The sequence below is a fragment of the Ranitomeya variabilis genome, chromosome 2 (genome assembly GCF_051348905.1).
Source record: "Ranitomeya variabilis isolate aRanVar5 chromosome 2, aRanVar5.hap1, whole genome shotgun sequence".
NCBI classification, from domain to species: domain Eukaryota; kingdom Metazoa; phylum Chordata; class Amphibia; order Anura; family Dendrobatidae; genus Ranitomeya; species Ranitomeya variabilis.
In genome coordinates, this window is record NC_135233.1 from 485876226 (window position 1) to 485902893 (window position 26668).

Here is a 26668-nt window from a genome sequence, read left to right on the forward strand (position 1 = left end):
AGGCATGCTCTATTCCATTGGTCGCATTAATTTCCTATGCTAGGCCCTAGTTCTGTGGGTTATTGATTTTTACTGGTTACTGTTATCTTTATGTTTTGGTCTACATGAGATTTTTCCCATTGTACCATTTATCTTACCCATGTATTTAGGATTTGTATCCCTCTACAGGGCTTTTGTACAGGTGATTTTACTTACCACTTTTGCTGGATAGTGTTGGAGTTCCCCCTACAAGGTACTCTGTGAATAATTGTTTTGTGCTATTTTTTACAATTTTCTATTTTTTTGTTTTGTTTTATGGATTAGCAATAAAATTTTCATCATTTTATTTCTATTCATGGGTCTCTTCTTCCGGGTCAGCTATTTTTACTGATCCGGCCTTTTGGTGTTTAAAAAGTACGAGGATGGCCTGGGTGTCTTTCTTGTAAAATATAATAGGTTATAGGTACTAGATCCTGTGATGGGACGTTGATCCAGAGAACTAGTCTGATTGCCCTATGTGGAGTAAAGAATGAATTTTCCCCTAATATGGGGCAATTAAATCCACCTTATGGGTTTTTTTGCCCCTCCACTGGATCAACTTAGAACATGAGATGAACTTGATGGCTTTATGTCTACCTTCAACCTTGCAAACTAAAACTTATTCTGACACTACAGGTATGTTGGAAGAACATGGAAGTTATGTTGGATATAAGAACTCCTGATTTTGCAGCGTTTTCCTGATTATTGACTCAAAGTTTAAAACATAACATAAAATGATATACAGTGTATACAATATGTTTCTTCTCCAATTTTCTCATGAATTATATAACAGTATCAAAATACAGTATTTCATAATGAGCAGAACTTCTCATGGTCAGCGAAATTCTTCAGTCTTAACTGTTTCTTCTGCTTTCCTCAGCTTTATTTGTCCCCTCTCAGATATTTTTAGCTTTGCCACTGACATAAGCTGCTTTTGGTAATTATATTCTTCCACCTCTACCGTAATAATTAGACCTAACATGAACATCATGAGGAAGGTAGCGGAATAAGATGATAGAAAGGGATTATTTCGCTTCACGTTTGTCTCTTGATTAATCCATTGTCACAGCTTTAAGAATAAGAATGATCCAGTCTGTGCTCCAGTTGGGTTCCTTCTTCACCATGATGTGACTTTTCACTGATCACCTCCATTGTCCTTAACTTTCTCAGTCTTCCTATAGATCAGGCTCAGTGACCAGACAATAATAATCTGTTCTGGCCGAGTAGTTCCGCGAGCCTAAATCTGAGATGTCCACATCTACTGGTTCTCTGTCTGGGACACGTGTCACTGGGGCTATCCGAGGTGGTGGAGCTTTATAGAAACTTCTTCTGACTCCTGAAAATAATGGACAGTGGTGAAGAGATGGGTAAAAATAGGCAAAGAAAGCAATGTCACTTGAGGTACAAGGAAATGCTGGTACCTAGGTCTCCCTCGGGGTCAAGATCGGCTGCTTCGTTATTTACAGTCAGCATTGGATCCTTATCCTCCTGAGACTGAATTTGAGGATCACCTTTGCCTTCAGAGAGTGAAATCTTCCGAGGTAGGGCCAGCCGAAGCTCCTTCCAGAACTCAGAGGCTGGAGACTATATTGAGATATGCAATACAATTATTTATTGTCATAGCAGTTACATTTACAGAATTCTGTTTTACATTATTTCTACATGATAGAAGAGTCTTTTGGTAACTTCAACCTTCAGCACTACTGCAGGGAAAATTAATCATTAGACCATGCCCATTCAAATCAACAGCTGCCAAGTTTATGATCCTTTACAAGCTGCTTTCAACCGCTGCTCAGCCAAAATGCCTGCTGTATTTACAATCAATCAAAGTAGGGGTACTCCCCTCACTGAACATCTCTGCTCTCCACTCACGTACTCAGTCAGGGGACTTAATGTATTATGATTGTTTGTAAATAGAGTACAGATCTTGCTGAGCAGCAGATGAAAGTAGCTTCTAAAAGAGCCTAAAGCCAGCCACTGCAGCAAAGTATTGGGGAGAGAAGGCTACAAATTAAAGTAATGAACTACGGTATATTACTGTATATTACTGTACATTTTGCTCAAACAACTTATACTCCCTCTCCTCCACTTTTACCACAGACAGTCATACCACAGAATTGGTCTTCCACATCAGCATTTTCAATGTCCCCTTCTGACTGTTGAGAAGATGGATGACTTCTGCAGGCATCTCCTTGTACTGATTCTCAAACACAATGAAGATAGGCGTCTGCGAGAGCTCCAGGAGGCGGAAGAAGCCATCCCTACGCACAAAAAATATAATCCATTAACGGGGTGTCTCACGGAATTCCCTATTAGACCATATGGCCATCATACAGGGAAGGCCCTGCTTTAGGACCACCCTTCTGTGACCCAGGATGGAGAAACACTCAGAGGTGTGGTGAAATGAATGGACATGCCTTATAATATCGTCATGGGACCTTTGGGACATGTAAGCACTTTCCATCTCGAATCAAAAAATTCCAAGTTACAACGTAGGGGCTCATTCAGACTTCCATTTTTATCTGAGTTTTTAAAAATAGAACAGGCACCCATAATAGTCCATGAGGCGCTATTTTGCCAACTGTATTTGCTTTTGATCTGAGACATGGATAAAAAACACACAGACAATGGGTCCATGAAAATCATTTGTTCGTTGTTCGGGTGGTCGGCAGCCTGTTTACAGCATTTTTAACAATGCTTGTTCACGATTTTCTTGCAGTGTAAATGCTCCTTAATAGTGAACATCCCCTTTAATTCTTTCACGATAGACAGAAAATAGTAGTGAGCTTTTTCTCTTCTAACTTAATTCAGTAGATAACCTCACCTGAAGTTACTTTGGCACCATTCTTGCTCTAGATACGCCATCGAGAGAACCACAATCAGACGTCGGCTGCGGCTGACATTCATCAGCAGTTCAGCAGAAGGTTCTGTGTATAAAGAGAATGACTTTGTGTTTGGTATTCAGTACTTAGTATCTACAGATTAATTAAAGAAGCCCTCCTCCTCCTCCATCAATGTTTTCATCTTCTTAATATATTGCAGTCATCATATTATACAGCACTGTGAACTTACAATTGCTCATTTTGCCTTTCTACCTATTAATTCTTCTCTTTTCCATTAGGTCTATGACATCGCATGATTAAAAACTGACTGGCTGAATCCTCCTAAGCTCTATGAAGAAACAGGAAGTCTCTTCTCCCTGTATGAGTCATCATTGGAACTGCAATTCTACATCACTGCAAACTCCCTGGTAGAGGGAAGGAACAGAGCAGCTGGGTCAGGAGTTGAAAAGGAGGTGTTCTGCCAAGGACTTTGCAGTGATGTAGAATAGTAGCTCTAATGATGACTCATGCCGGTAAAATAGACTTACTGCTACAACTGTTGTGAATTTGCTTTTTGCTCCCTCTAGTGGTTACTAGTTTTTTGACTCTGGTTTTTCTGTCATTCCTTTTATCCGCACCTGGGTCATTAGTTAGGGGTGTTGCTATATAAGCTCCCTAGACCTTCAGTTCAATGCCTGGCAACGTAGTTATCAGAGCTAGTCTGCTGTGCTCTTGTCTACTGATCCTGGTTCCAGTTATATCAGCTAAGTCTGCCTTTTGCTTTTTGCTATTTGTTTTGGTTTTGTATTTTTGTCCAGCTTGTTCCAAATCTATATCCTGACCTTTGCTGGAAGCTCTAGGGGGCTGGTGTTCTCCCCCCGGACCGTTAGACGGTTCGGGGGTTCTTGAATTTCCAGTGTGGATTTTGATAGGGTTTTTGTTGACCATATAAGTTACCTTTCTTTATTCTGCTATCAGTAAGCGGGCCTCTCTGTGCTAAACCTGGTTCATTTCTGTGTTTGTCATTTCCTCTTACCTCACCGTCATTATTTGTGGGGGGCTTCTATCCAGCTTTGGGGTCCCCTTCTCTGGAGGCAAGAAAGGTCTTTGTTTTCCTCTACTAGGGGTAGCTAGATTCTCCGGCTGGCGCGTGTCATCTAGAATCAACGTAGGAATGATCCCCGGCTACTTCTAGTGTTGGCGTTAGGAGTAGATATATGGTCAACCCAGTTACCACTGCCCTATGAGCTGGATTTTTGTATTCTGCAGACTTCCACGTTCCTCTGAGACCCTTGCCATTGGGGTCATAACAGTTTGCCAGGCCAGTATTAAATGTTTAATGCATTGCAGAAGAGGGATTATAAGAAAGAAGATTCTGAGTTTTTTTTTTTTTTTTTTCTTCTTCCCCTTTACCTCAGAGTGGCTATGCTTGCTGCAGACATGAATGTCCAGACCTTGATTACAAGTGTGGACCAGCTGGCTACTCGTGTGCAGGGCATACAAGACTATGTTATCAGAAATCCTAGGTCAGAACCTAAAATACCGATTCCTGAACTGTTTTCCGGAGACAGGTTTAAGTTTAGGAATTTCGTGAATAATTGTAAATTGTTTTTGTCCCTGAGACCCTGTTCATCTGGAGATTCTGCTCAGCAAGTAAAAATTGTTATTTCGTTCTTACGGGGCGACCCTCAGGATTGGGCTTTTTCGCTGGCGCCAGGAGATCCGGCATTGGCTGATCTTGATGCGTTTTTTTCTGGCGCTCGGTTTACTTTATGAGGAACCCAATCTTGAGATTCAGGCAGAAAAGGCCTTGCTGGCTATGTCTCAGGGGCAGGACGAGGCTGAAGTGTATTGCCAAAAATTTCGGAAATGGTCCGTGCTGACACATTGGAACGAGTGTGCACTGGCCGCTAATTTTAGAAATGGCCTTTCTGAAGCCATTAAGAATGTTATGGTGGGTTTTCCCATTCCCACAGGTCTGAATGATACTATGGCACTGGCTATTCAAATTGACCGGCGGTTGCGGGAGCGCAAAACCGCAAATTCCCTCATGGTGTTGTCTGAACAGACACCTAATTCGGTGCAATGTGATAGAAAAACCGCAAATTCCCTCATGGTGTTGTCTGAACAGACACCTGATTTAATGCAATGTGATAGAATCCTGACTAGAAATGAGCGGAAAATTCATAGACGCCGGAATGGCTTGTGCTATTACTTTGGTGATTCTACACATGTTATCTCAGCATGCTCTAAACGTATAGCTAAGGTTGTTAGTCCTGTCACCGTTGGTAATTTGCAACCTAAATTTATTCTGTCTGTAACTTTGATTTGCTCACTGTCATCTTATCCTGTCATGGCGTTTGTAGATTCAGGTGCTGCCCTGAGTCTCATGGATCTCTCATTTGCTAAGCGCTGTGGTTTTACTCTTGAACCATTAGAAAATCCTATTCCTCTTAGGGGTATTGATGCTACACCATTGGCAGCAAATAAACCGCAGTATTGGACACAGGTTACCATGTGCATGACTCCTGAACACCGCGAGGTGATACGTTTCCTGGTTTTACATAAAATGCATGATTTGGTTGTTTTAGGGCTGCCATGGTTACAGACCCATAATCCAGTCCTGGACTGGAAGGCTATGTCAGTCTCAAGTTGGGGCTGTCGTGGTATTCATGGGGATTCCCTGCCTGTGTCTATTGCTTCTTCTACGCCTTCGGAAGTTCCGGAGTATTTGTCTGATTATCAGGATGTCTTCAGTGAGTCTGAGTCCAGTGCACTGCCTCCTCATAGGGACTGTGACTGTGCTATAGATTTGATCCCGGGCAGTAAATTTCCTAAGGGAAGACTGTTTAATCTGTCGGTACCTGAACATACCGCTATGCGTTCATATATCAAGGAGTCTCTGGAGAAAGGACATATTCGTCCGTCTTCTTCCCCTCTTGGTGCGGGATTCTTTTTTGTGGCAAAAAAGGACGGATCTTTGAGACCTTGTATTGATTATCGGCTTTTGAATAAGATCACTGTCAAATTTCAGTATCCTTTACCGCTGTTGTCTGACTTGTTTGCCCGGATTAAGGGTGCCAAGTGGTTCACCAAGATAGACCTTCGTGGTGCGTACAACCTTGTGCGCATTAAGCAAGGTGATGAATGGAAAACCGCATTCAATACGCCCGAAGGTCATTTTGAGTACTTAGTGATGCCTTTTGGGCTCTCCAATGCGCCTTCAGTTTTTCAGTCCTTTATGCATGACATTTTCCGGAAGTATCTGGATAAATTTTTGATTGTTTATCTGGATGATATTTTGGTTTTTTCTGATAATTGGGATTCGCATGTGGAGCAGGTCAGGTTGGTCTTTAAAATTTTGCGTGAAAATTCTTTGTTTGTCAAGGGCTCAAAGTGTCTCTTTGGTGTACAGAAGGTTCCCTTTTTGGGGTTCATTTTTTCCCCTTCTGCTGTGGAGATGGACCCAGTCAAGGTCCGAGCTATTCTTGATTGGACTCAGCCCTCGTCAGTTAAGAGTCTTCAGAAGTTCTTGGGCTTCGCTAACTTCTACCGTCGTTTTATCGCTAATTTTTCTAGCATTGTGAAACCTTTGACGGATATGACCAAGAAGGGCTCCGATGTAGCTAACTGGGCTCCTGCTGCCGTGGAGGCTTTCCAGGAGTTGAAACGCCGGTTTACTTCGGCGCCTGTTTTGTGCCAGCCTGACGTCTCACTTCCCTTTCAGGTTGAGGTGGATGCTTCGGAGATTGGGGCAGGGGCCGTTTTGTCGCAGAGAGGCCCTGGTTGCTCTGTTATGAAACCTTGTGCCTTTTTCTCTAGGAAGTTTTCGCCTGCCGAGCGAAATTATGATGTGGGCAATCGGGAGTTGTTGGCCATGAAATGGGCATTTGAGGAGTGGCGTCATTGGCTCGAGGGTGCTAAGCATCGTGTGGTGGTCTTGACTGATCACAAAAATCTGATGTATCTCGAGTCTGCTAAACGCCTTAATCCGAGACAGGCCCGCTGGTCATTGTTTTTCTCCCGCTTTGATTTTGTTGTCTCGTATTTACCAGGTTCAAAGAATGTGAAGGCCGATGCTCTTTCTAGGAGCTTTGTGCCTGATGCTCCTGGAGTCACTGATCCTGTTGGTATTCTTAAAGATGGAGTTATCTTGTCAGCTATTTCTCCGGATCTGCGACGTGTGTTGCAGAGATTTCAGGCTGATAGGCCTGAGTCTTGTCCACCTGACAGACTGTTTGTCCCGGATAAGTGGACCAGCAGAGTCATTTCCGAGGTTCATTCCTCGGTGTTGGCAGGTCACCCGGGAATTTTTGGCACCAGAGATCTGGTGGCCAGGTCCTTTTGGTGGCCTTCCTTGTCAAGGGATGTGCGGTCATTTGTGCAGTCCTGTGGGACTTGTGCTCGAGCTAAGCCTTGCTGTTCTCGTGCCAGCGGTTTGCTCTTGCCCTTGCCTGTCCCGAAGAGACCTTGGACACATATCTCCATGGATTTCATTTCTGATCTTCCGCTATCTCAGGGCATGTCCGTTATCTGGGTGATATGTGATCGCTTCTCCAAGATGGTCCATTTGGTTCCTTTGCCTAAGCTGCCTTCCTCTTCCGATCTGGTTCCTGTGTTTTTCCAGAACGTGGTTCGTTTGCACGGCATCCCTGAGAATATTGTGTCAGACAGAGGATCCCAGTTCGTTTCCAGGTTCTGGCGATCCTTTTGTAGTAGGATGGGCATTGATTTGTCGTTTTCGTCTGCTTTCCATCCTCAGACTAATGGACAGACGGAGCGAACCAATCAGACTTTGGAGGCTTATTTGAGGTGTTTTGTCTCTGCTGATCAGGACGATTGGGTGACATTCTTGCCGTTGGCTGAGTTTGCCCTTAATAATCGGGCTAGTTCCGCCACCTTGGTTTCGCCTTTTTTCTGCAACTCTGGTTTCCATCCTCGCTTTTCTTCGGGTCATGTGGAGCCTTCTGACTGTCCTGGGGTGGATTCTGTGGTGGATAGGTTGCAGCAGATCTGGAATCATGTGGTGGACAACTTGAAGTTGTCACAGGAGAAGGCTCAGCGCTTTGCCAACCGCCGTCGCGGTGTGGGTCCCCGACTACGCGTTGGGGATTTGGTATGGCTTTCTTCCCGCTTTGTTCCTATGAAGGTCTCCTCTCCCAAATTTAAACCTCGTTTTATTGGGCCTTACAAGATATTGGAAATCCTTAATCCTGTATCTTTTCGTCTGGATCTTCCTGTGTCGTTTGCTATTCACAATGTATTTCATAGGTCCTTGTTGCGGCGGTACATTGTGCCTGTAGTTCCTTCTGCTGAGCCTCCTGCTCCGGTGTTGGTTGAAGGCGAGTTGGAGTACGTGGTGGAGAAGATCTTGGATTCTCGCCTCTCCAGGCGGAGGCTTCAGTACCTGGTCAAGTGGAAGGGCTATGGTCAGGAGGATAATTCCTGGGTGGTCGCCTCTGATGTTCATGCGGCCGATTTAGTTCGTGCCTTTCATGCCGCTCATCCTGATCGCCCTGGTGGTCGTGGTGAGGGTTCGGTGACCCCTCACTAAGGGGGGGGTACTGTTGTGAATTTGCTTTTTGCTCCCTCTAGTGGTTACTAGTTTTTTGACTCTGGTTTTTCTGTCATTCCTTTTATCCGCACCTGGGTCGTTAGTTAGGGGTGTTGCTATATAAGCTCCCTAGACCTTCAGTTCAATGCCTGGCAACGTAGTTATCAGAGCTAGTCTGCTGTGCTCTTGTCTACTGATCCTGGTTCCAGTTATATCAGCTAAGTCTGCCTTTTGCTTTTTGCTATTTGTTTTGGTTTTGTATTTTTGTCCAGCTTGTTCCAAATCTATATCCTGACCTTTGCTGGAAGCTCTAGGGGGCTGGTGTTCTCCCCCCGGACCGTTAGACGGTTCGGGGGTTCTTGAATTTCCAGTGTGGATTTTGATAGGGTTTTTGTTGACCATATAAGTTACCTTTCTTTATTCTGCTATCAGTAAGCGGGCCTCTCTGTGCTAAACCTAGTTCATTTCTGTGTTTGTCATTTCCTCTTACCTCACCGTCATTATTTGTGGGGGGCTTCTATCCAGCTTTGGGGTCCCCTTCTCTGGAGGCAAGAAAGGTCTTTGTTTTCCTCTACTAGGGGTAGCCAGATTCTCCGGCTGGCGCGTGTCATCTAGAATCAACGTAGGAATGATCCCCGGCTACTTCTAGTGTTGGCGTTAGGAGTAGATATATGGTCAACCCAGTTACCACTGCCCTATGAGCTGGATTTTTGTATTCTGCAGACTTCCACGTTCCTCTGAGACCCTTGCCATTGGGGTCATAACATACAACATAGAAAATGATCCAACTAGTCTGCTTTTAATCACGTTATGTAACAGAGTACATGGAAAAGAGGAGAATTATCTGGGTACAAAGGCAAAATGAGGAATTGTAGGTACACAGTGCTATGTTAAATGATGACTGCAACACATTAAGAGGATAAAAACATTGATGGGACGCTAGAGTTCGTGTACATGGGCGCTTCATTATTAATCCATCGGAGATGGAAGGGACAACAGTTCTCTGACTTATTGCACTTGCGTCTGATCCTACAGCTTTACATACATTAGAAACAGACACTGTCATTTGGCAAAAATTCCATTGTGAAGGTTTTTTTTTCAACATTTATAACTGCAAAGGTGTATTTAATCCCATCTGTTGAGCAACTGAGAAGCAGCACTCGGGCTCCTCTGTGTTTTAGCTAGGGTGGCCTAGGGCAGAGATCTGATGATCCATACATCCCTGGTGACCAAGGGCAGAGATGTGATGATGCCTGCATCCCTGGTGGCCTAGGGCAGAGATGTGATGATGCCTGCATCACTGGTGGCCTAGGGCAGAGATGTGATGATGCCTGCATCCCTGGTTGCCTAGGGCAGAGATGTGATGATGTCTGCATCCCTGGTGGCCTAGGGCAGAGATGTGATGATGTCTGCATCCCTGGTGGCCTAGGGCAGAGATGTGAGGATGTCTGCATCACTGGTGGCCTAGGGCAGAGATGTGATGATGCCTGCATCCCTGGTTGCCTAGGGCAGAGATGTGATGATGTCTGCATCCCTGGTGGCCTAGGGCAGAGATGTGATGATGTCTGCATCCCTGGTGGCCTAGGGCAGAGATGTGAGGATGTCTGCATCACTGGTGGCCTAGGGCAGAGATGTGATGATGCTTGCATCCCTGGTGGCCTAGGGCAGAGATGTGATGATGTCTGCATCCCTGGTGATGTAGGGCAGAGATGTGATGATGCTTGCATCCCTGGTGGCCTAGGGCAGAGATGTGATGATGCCTGCATCCCTGGTTGCCTAAGGCAGAGATGTGATGATGCCTGCATCCCTGGTGGCCTAGGGCAGAGTTATGATGATGCCTGCATCCCTGGTGGCCTAGGGCAGAGACGTGATGATGTCTGCATCCCTGGTGACGTAGGGCAGAGATGTGATGATGCTTGCTTCCCTGGTGACGTAGGGCAGAGATGTGATGATGCTTGCATCCCTGGTGGCCTAGGGCAAAGAGGTGATGATGCCTGCATCCCTGGTTGCCTAAGGCAGAGATGTGATGATGCCTGCATCCCTGGTGGCCTAGGGCAGAGATGTGATTATGTCTGCATCCCTGGTGACCTAGGGCAGAGATGTGATGATGCCTGCATCCATGGTGGCCTAGGGCAGAGATGTGATGATGCCTGCATCCCTGGTGGCCTAGGGCAGAGATGTGATGATGCCTGCATCTCTGGTGGCCTATGGCAGAGATGTGATGATGTCTGCATCCCTGGTGACCAAGGGCAGAGATGTGATGATGCCTGCATCCCTGGTGGCCTAGGGCAGAGTTGTGATGATGCCTGCATCCCTGGTGGCCTAGGGCAGAGATGTGATGATGCCTGCATCCCTGGTTGCCTAGGGCAGAGATGTGATGATGTCGGCATCCCTGCTGGACTAGGGCAGAGATGTGATGATGCCTGTATCACTGGTTGCCTAGGGCAGAGATGTGATGATGCCTGCATCACTGGTGGCCTAGGGCAGAGATGTGATGATGTCGGCATCCCTGCTGGACTAGGGCAGAGATGTGATGATGCCTGCATCACTGGTTGCCTAGGGCAGAGATGTGATGATGTCTGCAACCCTGGTTGCCTAGGGCAGAGATGTGATGATGTCTGCATCCCTGGTGACCTAGGGCAGAGATGTGATGATGTCTACATCCCTGGTGACCTAGGGCAGAGACGTGATGTCTGCATCTCTGGTGGCCTAGGGCAGAGAAGTGATGATGCCTGCATCCCTGGTTGCCTAGGGCAGAGAAGTGATGATGCCTGCATCCCTGGTTGCCTAGGGCAGAGATGTGATGATGCCTGCACCCTGGTTGCCTAGGGCAGAGATGTGATGATGCCTGCATCCCTGGTTGCCTAGTGCAGAGATGTGATGATGTCTGCATCCCTGGTGGCCTAGGGCAGAGATGTGATGATGTCTGCAACCCTGGTTGCCTAGGGCAGAGATGTGATGATGTCTGCATCCCTGGTGACCTAGGGCAGAGATGTGATGATGTCTGCATCCCTGGTGACCTAGGGCAGAGATGTGATGATGTCTACATCCCTGGTGACCTAGGGCAGAGACGTGATGTCTGCATCTCTGGTGGCCTAGGGCAGAGAAGTGATGATGCCTGCATCCCTGGTTGCCTAGGGCAGAGATGTGATGATGCCTGCATCCCTGGTTGCCTAGTGCAGAGATGTGATGATGTCTGCATCCCTGGTGGCCTAGGGCAGAGATGTGATGATGTCTGCAACCCTGGTTGCCTAGGGCAGAGATGTGATGATGTCTGCATCCCTGGTGACCTAGGGCAGAGATGTGATGATGTCTGCATCCCTGGTGACCTAGGGCAGAGATGTGATGATGTCTACATCCCTGGTGACCTAGGGCAGAGACGTGATGTCTGCATCTCTGGTGGCCTAGGGCAGAGAAGTGATGATGCCTGCATCCCTGGTTGCCTAGGGCAGAGATGTGATGATGCCTGCACCCTGGTTGCCTAGGGCAGAGATGTGATGATGCCTGCATCCCTGGTGGCCTAGTGCAGAGATGTGATGATGTCTGCATCCCCGGTGGCCTAGGGCAGAGATGTGATGATGTCTGCATCCCTGGTTGCCTAGGGCAGAGATGTGATGATGCCTGCATCCCTGGTTGCCTAGTGCAGAGATGTGATGATGCCTGCATCCCTGGTGACCTAGGGCAGAGGTGTGATTATCCCTACATCCCTGGTGACCTAGGGCAGAGATGTGATGACCTCTACATCCCTGGTGACCTAGGGCAGAGATGTGATGACCCCTACATCCCTGGTGACCTAGGGCAGAGATGTGATGATCCCTGCATCCCTGGTGATCTAGGGCAGAGATGTGATGATCCCTGCATCCCTGGTGACCTAGGGCAGAGATGTGATGATGCCTGCATCCCTGGTGACCTAGGGCAGAGGTGTGATGATGCCTGCATCCCTGGTGGACTAGGGCAGAGGTGTGATGATGCCTGCATCCCTGGTGACCTAGGACAGAGGTGTGATGATGCCTGCATCCCTGGTGACCTAGGGCAGAGATGTGATGATCCATACATCCCTGGTGAACTAGGGCAGAGATGTGATGATCCATACATCCCTAGTGACCTAGGGCAGAGATGTGATGATCCATACATCCCTAGTGACCTAGGGCAGAGATGTGATGATCCCTGCATCCCTAGTGACCTAGGGCAGAGATGTGATGATCCATACATCCCTAGTGACCTAGGGCAGAGATGTGATGATCCCTGCATCCCTAGTGACCTAGGGCAGAGATGTGATGATGCCTGCATCCCTAGTGACCTAGGGCAGAGATGTGATGATCCATACATCCCTAGTGACCTAGGGCAGAGATGTGATGATCCATACATCCCTAGTGACCTAGGGCAGAGATGTGATGATCCCTGCATCCCTAGTGACCTAGGGCAGAGATGTGATGATGCCTGCATCCTTGGTGACCTAGGGCAGAGGTGTGATGATGCCTGCATCCTTGGTGACCTAGGGCAGAGGTGTGATGATCCCTACATCCCTGGTGACCTAGGGCAGAGATGTGATGACCCCTACATCCCAGGTGACCTAGGGCAGAGATGTGATGACCCCTACATCCCTGGTGACCTAGGGCAGAGATGTGATGACCCCTACAGCCCTGGTGACCTAGGGCAGAGATGTGATGATGCCTGCATCCCTGGTGACCTAGGGCAGAGGTGTGATGATCCCTACATCCCTGGTGGACTAGGGCAGAGGTGTGATGATGCCTGCATCCCTGGTGACCTAGGGCAGAGATCTGATGATCCATACATCCCTGGTGACCTAGGCCAGAGATGTGATGATCCATACATCCCTGGTGACCTAGGCCAGAGATGTGATGATCCCTGCATCCCTGGTGATCTAGGGCAGAGATGTGATGATGCCTGCATCCCTGGTGACCTAGGGCAGAGGTGTGATGATCCCTACATCCCTGGTGACCTAGGGCAGAGATGTGATGACCCCTACATCCCTGGTGACCTAGGGCAGAGATGTGATGACCCCTACATCCCTGGTGACCTAGGGCAGAGATGTGATGATGCCTGCATCCCTGGTGACCTAGGGCAGAGATCTGATGATCCATACATCCCTGGTGACCTAGGGCAGAGATGTGATGATCCCTACATCCCTGGTGATCTAGGGAAGATGTGATGATCCCTACATCCATGGTGACCTAGGGCAGAGATGTGATGATCCATATATCCCTGGTGACCTAGGGCAGAGATGTGATGATCCATACATCCCTGGTGACCTAGGGCAGAGATGTGATGATACAAAACCTAAAAGAAACAAAATCAACATAAACCCTGTGGTAAGTAAATAAGTAAAAAGGAAAAGTGCATTTAAAGGGAACCTGTCAGCAGGATTGTGCTCAGTAACCTACAGTGTCAGGTCGGCGCTGTTATACAGATTACAATGATACCTGGTGATGAAATCCTTCTTGTGGTTATTGTGTAATCATTATTTTTAGTTAATGATATGCTCGTGCCCTAAGGCGGGGTTGGTGTATGTGGTGCTCTGATTATATATTCGTAATGCAGACTGCTGACAGGTCACTGCTCCCTCACTGCCCCGCCCCTAGTTTGCATAATGAATAGAACACATACTGAATTAAAAAAAGCTTCTGCAGGCAGGTGCCGGCCGTGGCCCCTGCGCTGCAGCATAGTTACATGGTTACTGTTCACTTTTATGCCTTTTGCAGATTTATTTGAGCAAGGGAAAAAAAAAGTCATTTTGAAAACGGTGCCCGCCAGAAAAATAAAATGTCCTCCACTAAGATGGCGCCGCCCGCGCATGCGCAATAGCAGCCTGTTGTGTGATGCCATTACCTGTGTTGGGCAGGAGACTCTGCTCGTCCAGGTGCAGCTTGTAGCCGTACCTGTTCTCCAACTGTGGCTTCAGGATGAAATTCGTGAACTTTGTGTCGATGTTTGAAGGACAAAAAGAGACGTATGCATCAAACAGGCGGCCATCTGTGGAGACACTGGGAATTATAGATGCTGAATACACATTATTGGGAATCCGAGCTGCTGTGTGTCACTCTACAATCTCTGTGCTCGCAGGTAACCAGAGCAGATTTTTGGGCCTCATGCGATTTTTTTTTTTTTGCATTCTGAAAGCTATAAACCTTTCATTTTCCTCCGAAGTAGCCATACCAGGGCTTGTTCTGTTTGACCTGTTGTATTTTTCAATAGAACTTTTTAATTAAAGCAAATCAATTCTAATATGGGTAAATTTGTGAATTGCTTATAAAATTTTGCCTCGTTCTCCCCAAATATTACTTTATTTTATTGTTTACTGCTCATTGGAAAAAGAACTATGAAAAAGCTTGTAAGCACTGCTCATAGTTGGCCTAGCACCAGCGGATAAACATGAGCAGTGCTTACAAGCTGGTTTATAGTGATCTTGTAAGCACTGCTCGGAGGCTGTCTGGGATTGCTGAAGGATAATGTTAGCTCTAGTGATGAGCAAACGCAGTCCAATGTTTCACTTGCACCCATAGACTCGCTGCCATTCGCAGCCTGCTGCTGTTGTTCTCTCAAGTCAAATGGGCATGAGAAAATAATTGCAGATGTGATCTGCCCCATAAAATAACACTGGGCCGACTGCTTTGTGATGTTTTATCGCATAGCACCTAGCCGTGTTATACGGTAGTGTGACTCCAGCTGAACCCTTTAACCTTTATTAACCAAAGTTTTCATTCACATGAGGAAAGAGACCTAGCGGCGAATCAGAACTACACTACATTTCTAATTGGAGGTATTTGCTAATATTATTATTAGTACACCTACTACATATTGGGATAGGATCTTGGAGATGGGAATACTCCTTTCATTTGTTCTACATATCTACTTTTTATTCAATTTTTTTTGTGAGGCAGCATAAAAAATTTGGAATTGTTGTAATTTTTTAGTTAAGGCTTTTACCATAGGGCATAGTTCACATGATAACTATTCTGCGGATCAGCGCATGTACAGTGATCCCCAATTTTTTATTGGTTTTGTAAGCTTTACTACTTCTGTAGAATAAAACTGAGTCTTTTAATTTTGGGGAACATGTCCGTCTATCCACTTTAGGCAGTAACACCAATGTTGCAGAAGAGATCCCAAAAAGAAGAAAATGTTATGGAATTTCACCAATGTTCCTTCAATGTAGCAGACCATATTACATCCAGGGCAGAAACTCATTTCCATCACTATTCTGACTCGTACCGTTTATTTCTGGGTCTCCGTATTTGTCTCTGTACCAAAGAGTAACGTTCAGACGACACTTGATGTAAAGAATGATACCGATCACCAAAACTGCCAACACACACAGGGCGAAGGCCACCGCGGCGATGTGTCCGGCCCTATCTGCAGGCACAAGAGAAGAACATATGAAGTGAACACCATTCCTACAGCAGCGCGTGATGCCCCCCATCTACATGGACCCCACCCCAATTAGGCAGAGACAACCCAGCCAAAGAACGTCCCAGCCTCCACCTACTGAGGTCCTGGGGCCTGTGAGGAGGAGAGCGGTCATCCTTTTATAAGGAAACTTCGTTTGATAACCATCTGCCATTCAGACAGCACATACAGGTCCTTCTCAAAAAATTTGCATATAGTGTTAAATTTCATTATTTACCATAATGCAATGATTACAATTAAACTTTCATATATTATAGATTCATTATCCACCAACTGAAATTTGTCAGGTCTTTTATTGTTTTAATACTGATGATTTTGGCATACAACTCCTGATAACCCAAAAAACCTGTCTCAATAAATTAGCATATTTCACCCGACCAATCAAATAAAAGTGTTTTTTAATACCAAACAAAAAAACCATCAAATAATAATGTTCAGTTATGCACTCAATACTTGGTCGGGAATCCTTTGGCAGAAATGACTGCTTCAATGCGGCGTGGCATGGAGGCAATCAGCCTGTGACACTGCTGAGATGTTATGGAGGCCCAGGATGCTTCAATAGCGGCCTTAAGCTCATCCAGAGTGTTGGGTCTTGCGTCTCTCAACTTTCTCTTCACAATATCCCACAGATTCTCTATGGGGTTCAGGTCAGGAGAGTTGGCAGGCCAATTGAGCACAGTAATACCATGGTCAGTAAACCATTTACCAGTGGTTTTGGCACTGTGAGCAGGTGCCAGGAAGCATGAAGTGCTCCAAAATCTCCTGATAGCTAGCTGCATTGACCCTGCCCTTGATGAAACACAGTGGACCAACACCAGCAGCTGACATGGCACCCCACACCATCACTGACTGTGGGTACTTGACACTGGACTTCAGGCATTTTGGCATTTCCTTCTCCCCAGTCTTCCTCCAGACTCTGGCACCTTGATTTCCGAATGACATGCAAAATTTGCTTTCATCAGAAAAAAGTACTTGGGACCACTTAGCAACAGTCCAGTGCTGCTTCTCTGTAGCCCAGGTCAGGCGCTTCTGCCGCTGTTTATGGTTCAAAAGTGGCTTTACCTGGGGAATGCGGCACCTGTAGCCCATTTCCTGCACACGCCTGTGCACGGTGGCTCTGGATGTTTCCACACCAGACTCAGTCCACTGCTTCCTCAGGTTCCCCAAGGTCTGGAATCAGTCCTTCTCCACAATCTTCCTCAGGGTCCGGTCACCTCTTCTCGTTGTACAGCGTTTTCTGCCACATTGTTTCCTTCCAACAGACTTACCATTGAGGTGCCTTGATACAGCACTCTGGGAACAGCCTATTTGTTGAGAAATTTCTTTCTGGGTCTTACCCTCTTGCTTGAGGGTGTCAATGATGGCCTTCTTGACATCTGTCAGGTCGCTAGTCTTACCCATGATGGGGGTTTTGAGTAATGAACCAGGCAGGGAGTTTTTAAAAGCCTCAGGTATCTTTTGCATGTGTTTAGAGTTAATTAGTTGATTCAGAAGATTAGGGTAATAGGTCATTTAGAGAACCTTTTCTTGATATGCTAATTTATTGAGACAGGTTTTTTGGGTTGTCAGGAGTTGTATGCCAAAATCATCAGTATTAAAATAATAAAAGACCTGACAAATTTCAGTTGGTGGATAATGAATCTATAATATATGAAAGTTTAATTGTAATCATTACATTATGGTAAATAATGAAATTTAACACTATATGCTAATTTTTTGAGAAGGACCTGTACATATGTTATTATATCAGTGATAGATCTTTATTACATTTTATGCTGTTTTCACTTATGGTTTTTCTTATGCAGCATTTTTAGAGGGGTATATAATGATACTGCCCCTGGAGTGGACACAAAAAGAAGAGGGCTCCGTGCAGGAACAGTATAGAGGTGGTAGTTGCTCCTTTACCTCTCGGTGCACCGTGCATCTGCCCAGGATGTGCCAATGGTATCTCCGCCCCTGTATTTCCCCGAAACCAGGTTCCCTTCATCTATGTCATCATTAGTGCTAATCTGAGCATACAATGGAGTTTACCATATTGTAATAGTAAGAAACTGTGAATTCACAATGTAGCACTCTAGGAATCACAGGGGGCTGCACTGAGGATTCACAAGGGGCCGCACTGAGGATTCACAAGGGGCCGCTCTGAGGATTCACAGGGGGGCCGCTCTGAGGATTCACAGGGGGGCCGCTCTGAGGATTCACAGGGGGGGCCGCTCTGAGGATTCACAGGGGGCCGCACTGAGGATTCACAGGGGGCCGCTCTGAGGATTCACAGGGGGGCCGCAATGAGGATTCACAGGGGGGCCGCAATGAGGATTCACAGGGGGCTGCACTGAGGATTCACAAGGGGCCGTTCTGAGGATTTACATGAGGCCGCTCTGAGGATTTTGATTTCGTCTACTAGTTATAATCGGTACCTGTCTTGTGGAGTGTAATTGAGGCAGAGACATTGTGCAGTTGACAGGTAAACCTCCCATAATCTTCTTCAGTGGTAAGATTAACATCTAAGATGCTGGAGAGGAACTTTACTGAACTATTAAGACCATTCCTATGCAAGAAAAAAAATATTATAATTAAAACTAAATTACATGATAATTATGTTTCCATAATAGACAAATCCCATCTCTCTTCTTGTAAGACACTGAACCTTACATTAAGCGTAACTTAGATCAAACCGCACCTTAAATCTTATGAATTATAGTTATAAATAGCACTGACAAAATGCCCTGGTGAAATGCTATCATTTACCATAGGGCTTGTTTCCACTTGCGAGAAACACGTCCGTGTCTCGCATGTGGAAACCAAGCTCTGGCGCCGGCACATTGGAGCGGAGCGTGCAGCTCCATGTGTTCCTATGCGGCCGCACGCTCCGCTCTGGAGTGCTGGCGCCAGAGCTTGGTTTCCACATGCGAGACACGGACGTGTTTCTCGCAAGTGGAAACAAGCCCTTACCCGTACTTCCAGCTTACATACATTAGTTTGGCTAATAAGACGTAGGGGACAGATAGAACAAAGTTTGACTGCCAGGTCTGACTACAGAGGGTTTGTTTGTAGTCTGTTACCATAGAAACATGTTTCTATAGGCATGGAAGACCCAGATTGACTGGAAACGAAGATGAATTAGAAAGGTGTTTTTTCTTTGTATCTTAAGCAGTAAGCAATCATGTGAGTAACATAAATTACACTGATCACTGCTGGACGTACCTATACCCAATTATCCATCCATGTTAATAACCCTTATCTTAAAGGGATTGGTCTGCCATAACAATTCATCACTTGAGAAGTTGCTGATTAATTAATGGGAGACCGACAAGCGGGACTCCCACCATGAACGGACTTTGGAATTCTCCATTTGAAACAAGGGATGGCCTCGCATAAGCACTACCACACCATTTATTGTCTACATGACTCTTGGAGAAAGGTGAATGCTCTACTTGGTTCATATAACTAGGTTAATTTAGGTACACGGCTCTGCTATGTTAGCCATAGGCAATAAAAGCAGACGTGGTGTAGGAATTGGTCATAGCATGGTGGCCCTATCAAGTATATTAAGAAACAATATAAAAAAAAGTTGTAGCTATAAATTATTTTCTTATACTTAACTGGACTATTTTGATAATTACTTGCATCATATCATTGAGATTGTCCTCTAACTTTTGGAATATCGCCCTCCCCAAATGAAACCCCATCCAACTATCCCTTTATGTGAGGCTTCTTCAACAAGGAATTGCAAGCAATCTTCTTAGAACATAGGTAGTTTTTTACACTTTTTTAATTAATAACAGCATTATCAGTATTTCTATGAAGGTCCTTATCTAAGCTACTTCCGAGGTGTCTCTGGCGTTAGGCTGACGATTGGCAAACTATAAATAAAGAATTTAACAAATTTTGTCAGAAAGCCAAGATTTCCCTTACCAAGTTTTACACTAACTAAGCCCTTTTTGGAGGTGCTCGGTCTGATCCAAGTAGACAAGACAGAGATCCCAAAGAAAACCATGAGAATGGTGTCCAATATTCTGACTTTATGTTATAAAGCAGGAGAAATGGAGTAGATTGATGTGTAGGGTCCGATTCATCAAGATCTTTTCGGCAGTTTTCTGATGTAAAACCTCTAAAGTGTTGCAAAATTTTTGCACAATTCGAAGTTGTGCAAAAATGGTGCAACATTTGTCGGAGGTGCGGTAGGACAAGGTATGGTGAAGCCGCCCTGAAAATTCCTCAAAATTATGACACTTTAGTGACTGGAGTAGCATGTTGGTGTGAATTGATTTGCACCACCTGGTCCATTAGCCATGTAAGTAATCTGAGTCCACTGAACAGGAGCCGTGAGGGCCACCTCCTACCTGGTGGCATCAACAGCTCCCCATTGGATAGAGATAACTTACTGATTATTAGGGGTCCAACCACTGTAACATCCATTGATCCTACGAACAGGGTTCTGCACTGAATGGTGCGAAAGGTCAACCATGTGCACCTCCACTCCATTCATTGTCTATGGACTGCCCAAAATAGCCGAGCAGAGCATTCTGTATTTACCGGCAGTCCCATAGACAATGAATGGATTGGAGGAGCGTATGTTTGACCTTTGCTCAATTCAGAAGGGGCTTTGTAGAGCCCCATTATCAGGATCACTGGGGAATCCAATCATGGACAGGGGTGGGTAATTTTTCACTTTTGCCTTATGTAGAATGAAGGCTAGAAGTATCCCAACTAAGGTTATGTGGAAAATGCCCATAGGGATATATAGGATATGTTTATACATCCATGGGGGTTTAGTTACAGCCTTCAGACCAGGCTGCCATGCTTCCCAATCCTAGGCCTAGTGACTTTCAGAGAAACTAGAGACGTATTACTGTACTTCATAATCCTGTCAACGGCGTTTAACCAGTTCTCATTCTACAATAAATTTTATGGGAGTTCCTGACCGGTTAGTGAACTTACATTACTGGATTAATTACCGTACTTACACCCTACAAATCATACCTTGTAAATAACACAGATCTGATGTGTGACAGATGGCTCTCTTACCACACAGTGTCGTGCCCGGTGTATGGGTGCTCCGCCGCCTTCCCGTCCTTCTGCCACGTGACACTGCCATTACATGAGCCTAATACCGACAGCGTACAATTAAGGGACACGGTGGTGCCCAGGTGCGGCCACAGTTCCTCCTCCAGGGTCGGGGGTGAAATGAAAGGAAGCGGAAACCCACATTCTCTACCTTCTAGAAAAGAATTGGGGGATATCAATAATATTAATACTAGATTTTTCATTAAACGCAAATACACTAGGAAATAAAACCAGAGGTTACAGGATCTATCCAGACTGGACTGTAGGTACAATGGTTGGTGCTTGCTATCGAGGCCTAGCGTATCCACGTATTACATGAACCCTATTGATCAAATACTGTGCAATGCCTCATATAACCAGTGGTGGCGCTGCAGATAAATGGAATACTTACAACAGATGACAGCTGATTGCCAGGGGTCTAATAATGCCACCAGAACACGTCTGGAACGTGACAACTTCAGCTCTCACAAAAGTAGGGAACTTCAGATCTGAAGATACAGAGCTTCAGAGATGGACATACTTGCCCTGAATCCAGAGACCTTCCTGGAGATTTGTCAATGGAAACTAAAGAACAAAAAATTATTCATTCTGGTATCTCATATATACTTAAAAATTATCTGCTTCCTTAAAGCAGATCATTTTTTTGGTCATGGATTTATTAAAAATATTAAATGGAGGCACATTCACCTTCCAGCACCACTACAGATCTAGTACAGGCCGCTCCAGAGGTCTACGCGTGCCAACGAAGCTGTGGCTGCTCTGTTTGGAGGTCACAGCACTGCTGCAGCTGGTGATTAGCTGTAGCTTTCACGTGATGAGAAGAGCGATTTGTCTGATGTTTCTCTGATAACTTTTCATCTGACCTCTATAGGTTGCAGATGTTCTGTGATTGTCCAACGGGGCAGACATTACTTCAAGAGATGGTGGAAACCTTCTAACTGGCCTGCGCTGGATCCCCGGGCATACTGGAAGGAGAGAATGCCACTGTTTATTATTTGGAATAAATTTGCAGACGTGACTTGAGCCTTCTGTCCTTTCATTCCTCCTTTCTGGCTTCCACTTGTGTTTCACATATAAATATTGGTGGGATCCGTCCGGCACTGACTGCAGTCAGGATAATATGGTGTTTGTGGACTAAAAACAATGGTTTCCCTTCCATTGATGAATGCCTGGAAGCTGCTACAGAAAAATGATGCTGAAGTATTACCTCCATGATCACAACCTCCCAGAAGTTTTTTCGTGGGTCATCCGTATACCTAGACTGGTGGGGGAACCAATATACAGTGGGAATATCACATATGGCCTGCGAGCCCATACTCCATCTATCCTGAACAGGTTGACATCCATATGTGCTACTATTATTATTCACATCAGGAAAAATAGTCAAAAAGGCCTGAATTAATGGAATTAAAGAGTCAATATTGACTTGTTGGATCGCTGCTTCCAATAGGTGACACTAGAGTTCTAGTCCTCTTCAGACGAGACAATTTGCTTATTAAATTTCCCAGGGGAGCATGCATGGCTTATAAGTCTCCTCACTCTTACATGCCAGGCTTGGCTTATCATTCTCCACAAAGAGAAACATTACCCCTTAGGCCACAGTCCAGAGAGTCTCACCTAGCCAAATCACATCTCATACTTTGCACTGATGAGAGGCAACACCCTGAAACACTATCTGCTAATTGAGATTCTGGTTTAGCTTTTATACTAAGTGGCGCTAGAGTTCTAGTCCTTTCTCTCTCTGAAGAGGTGGCACTAGTGTTCTGGTGCTCTTCTGAAGAGACAATTTGCATATTAAATTTCCCAGAGGAGCTTGCACCGCTTATGAGTCTCCTCACTCTGACATGCCAGGTTTGGCTTGTCACCCCTTAGACTCAAGTGCAGTGTAACATTAAGTCCTTGGGGTTCGGATTACCAGGACTGGATGGCAGATGAGATTATTTTCATTCATATAGTATCTATAGGTAGATGACCTCCAAAATTAAAGAGTAACTAAACCAGTGAGCATTTTAACAATGTACAAAAGTTTAGTTACTGTTTAATTATTTTCCAAGTTACGTGGTCATACTGTACATCAGCAGCTTCTGGAATGGTGCACAGAACCATGGGAGAACTACATGACTGACAACCACTTGGGGAGCTGATATGGTTCCCATAGAAGTTGTCAGCCAGTTTTCCAAGAGTTTTTAACAACTTAATAGAAGATGTCAATTAATGGACTTTTTCTTGTTAATGGTAGTGGCTGCTCCATCAATGGGAAAGGGGTCTACCTTAACTTGCTTGGCATTCTGGTTTCATAAAAAAATATTAATTGTATATGGGAAAGTTATATAATATCTTTTTTAGACATTTTGTATCATTCCCTCACCATCAAGATATCTGCTTGCTGCAATTTACTTGCAGCGTTCATTGTTTGCATCTAATGGATACAAATCTGCATGGGTCATGTGATGGTCACACGTGCAGTATAGTGATCTCATGACGTTGATAGGTTATTATGCCCAGGAAGATTGAAAATATCTGCAAGAATTTATACAGAAAGTATATTGTGCCAAATGATATAACTTTCCATTGCAGAAAAAAAAAAACATTGGCTGAAATCTTAATACCTCTTTAAAGGGGCAGTCCGTAAAAACAAGTTACGGTATCCCCTATCAGTGGGATAGGTGATAACTTGTTGATCGATGGGGATCTGACCGCTGGGACCTGCACTGATTCATGGCACTTTTACCCCTGTTAGAATGGATCGGTAGTTGCTCCAGTCATTGTCTATGGTGCTGTTGAACTATGTGCTTGACTTTTTCTGGCAGCCACATAGAGAATTAATGGAGTGGTGGTTGGGCCATTTTGTAAAAGTGACCCGCTGGGGATAAACACTCTCCGTTCTGCTGACCGATGCGGGTCCCAGCAGTCAGATCACCACTAGTGATGAGCGAGCATGCTCAGATAAGGTGTTATTGGAGCATGCTTGTGTGCTCATAGAGGGTCTTGGGTGTGCTCAAATACTATGTTCGAGTCCTCGCGGCTGCATGTCTAGCGGCTGTTCGACAGCCACAACACATGCAGGGATTGTCTAACAAACAAGCTAAGCCTGCATGTGTTGCAGCTATCATGACATGCAACTTCGGGGACTCAAACATAGTATTCGTGAATGCTGATGACACTATCAGTATCTTATCCGAGCATGCTCGCTCATCACTACCCATCAGTAAGTGATCACCTAACCCTTTAAACTGGTACTAGGCTCAAAACATTTTGGTTATGAAGCAGATTTTTGTTTATCATGAGTAGAGATGAGCGAACATCGTCGGCTCCCTCCTTATTCGGCAAGCTATAGCGCTTACTGAAGAAAATGCATCGGGAACCCAGATACCTGGAGCGCTCCCGATAATCAGCTGTTCTAAGTCGCAGCTGCATGACAGTCACAACACGCATGCTCTCCATGCATGTGCTGTGACTGTCACACAACCGTGACACATGCAGCTGCGGCGCCGGACACCTGATTATCGGGAGCGATCCAGGAAGCCGGGTTCCCAATGCAGCTTATTTAGTAAGCGCTATAGCTTGCAGAATAAGGAGGGAGACGAAGATATTCACTCATCTCTAATCATGAGTGACCGGAATCACAGTAACATAGGATGACTTTAATAATTAATGCGTGACCATCAGCGTTACGGACAGGGTAGAGTGGACGCACTTTGGAAGGAGGATGAGTTGTATACTGTAATCTTAGGTCAGAAGGCAATGTCCATTCATCCACGGCATAGTAAAGAATCATCCCATCCGTGACTGCAAGTCATACAAGGCTGGGATGGAAATAAATTATAAGGTAAGACTTTGGAAAAATACTTAGTGACTAATTTAACTGATAATTGACATGACCACTCCTCCACCCAGCCACCGGACAAAAACAGCCAACAATGAGGCGCACTGTTCTGCTGTGACCGGCGCTCAGAAAGTCACTGATTCACCTTTATAGAAGGAGGACTGGCTTACAACAACTCCATATTTGTACCATATATATCCATTTCTCCGATTGATGAATATATGAGCACGATACCGGCCAGAGGGAATAGCAGCCGATATCCTCCCCAGGGTGCAGCAGATACAAGCGGTCATAAAACAGTCCGTGTCCTACCCATAATTGTTAGAAAAGTCCCTTGATAATAAACTAATCATATAGAGTCCCTGGGACTCCAAACAAACAGCCGTGATTGGTGTTCACTGTCAGTAAGTGTCAGTAGGTCAGCAGCGCCACCAAAGTGAAAAAACCAAGCATTACATAGTGTCAAGCTAAATCTATTGGACAGGTCCGCCGAGAAATGCCAGGGGTGAGTTTATTCTTCCATTGCTAGGAAATAGAGAGGAACAGCAAGGAGCAGAGCTGTGAAACAAAGGATTGTCCAGAATAGTCAGCAACAGACATGTCAGGAAAGCTGATGAAGCAGATCAAGGCTGGAAGAAACAGCCACGGTGGAATCATAAGTGCTGCGAGCACCCCAGAGTATGTTCACACAACTAGGTTTTCAAATGGAAACCACAGCATTTGTTTCCCTCAAAAACGTTCTTTTTGGTCATTTTTTCAAGCATTTTGTAAACGTTATTGTTGGCATTTTCTTAAAGAAGCCTCCCATTAACTTTTTCTTCCAGGAATACCTGTGTACATGTGCACGTACTGTAGTATCGGTGTGTTCATACACTCACCTACCACTATCTACTCCTGTTTCCAACACCGCTCCTCTTCCGAGTCCCGTGACGAGTATGCCGACTTGCCGGATCACGCTGAGCTCTATGCACGAGCCGGAAGTCTCTTTTACAGTGTAATCATGTGGGGCTTTGTTCTGACAATCTATAGACGTACACTGTAAAACCCACTTCTGGGTCACACTGAGACCCCAGTGTGAAGAGAGGTGACGTCACTGCGAAGAGGAGCAGAATGGCCCTGGATGCCGGAGAAGACAGCGGTAGGGGAGTATATTTATACACTGAAACACTACATACACATGTTTATTGAAAAAAAGTTAATTTGAGGGTTTCTTTAAGTGTTTTTTGTAGCATTTTTTTGTAGAGTTTTTGGGGTGATTTGCAGGTGTTTTATTAAGTCCATTAAGCAATGAGTAAAACATGAGCATTTTTTCACAAAATGTTCCAAGACACCCGGCATGTTCAGGCCATTTTATTGCCTTCCTATTCGCTTTTTTTTTTGTAAACTATAAAGCATCTTTTACGCAGGAAAATGCCTGAAGAATGGTTCGCTCATTTTTTTTAAAGCACCACTCCAGCTTTTTTATATCACCACTGGAGTGGTGCTTTAAATCTAAGCCCCCAATCATATACTCACCCTCTGGCGCCTTTACCATTTTTCGATGCCGCTCCAGTCCTGCGCACCATCTTGTGACAGTAGCTTCTGACTAGCCGGAAGTCAGACATTACGTCAAATGCTCTCAATACAAGTCTATCAGAGCCAGAACCAGGCTCCCATGTATTGAAAAGTGACCTCTGGCCGCTCCGTGAAACACTGGAGAGTCAGGCAGGTCACTTTTCAATGGATTAATGACGGGAGCGGTGGCAAATGAAAATGCCGAAAGGTGATTATCAGACAGGGGGCAGGGGAATTACATTTAAAGCACCACTTCAGCAGTGCAATAAAAAAAATGTTGGAGTGGTGCTTTTAACTGCTTGACGTTTTTGGAAAACTGACGCACTTAAAAGACGCTCCAAGTCTGAACATAGGAACAGTAAGTCATTTTTTTAGATATGTGCACACAGAGTTTTTGCA

General features: G+C 45.2%; 1 protein-coding gene across 2 annotated transcripts in view; it reads right to left on the reverse strand.

Annotated features, from left to right (window-relative positions):
• Positions 1–701: 701 nt before the first annotated feature.
• Positions 702–26668, reverse strand: part of SIGIRR (single Ig and TIR domain containing) — a 28873-nt gene continuing 2906 nt past the window's right edge. The window contains exons 3-10 of one of the 2 annotated variants that reach the window (XM_077287859.1): positions 20851–21043; positions 18240–18370; positions 15628–15768; positions 14245–14388; positions 2843–2945; positions 2129–2279; positions 1440–1602; positions 702–1354 (exon numbers count right to left, since the gene is read on the reverse strand). In XM_077287859.1, coding sequence (XP_077143974.1) covers positions 1194–1354; positions 1440–1602; positions 2129–2279; positions 2843–2945; positions 14245–14388; positions 15628–15768; positions 18240–18370; positions 20851–21043 — 1187 coding nt within the window. In that variant the 3' untranslated portion in view covers positions 702–1193. The remainder of the gene's footprint in view (positions 1355–1439; positions 1603–2128; positions 2280–2842; positions 2946–14244; positions 14389–15627; positions 15769–18239; positions 18371–20850; positions 21044–26668) is intronic. The other variant, XM_077287860.1, reaches the window with a different exon arrangement.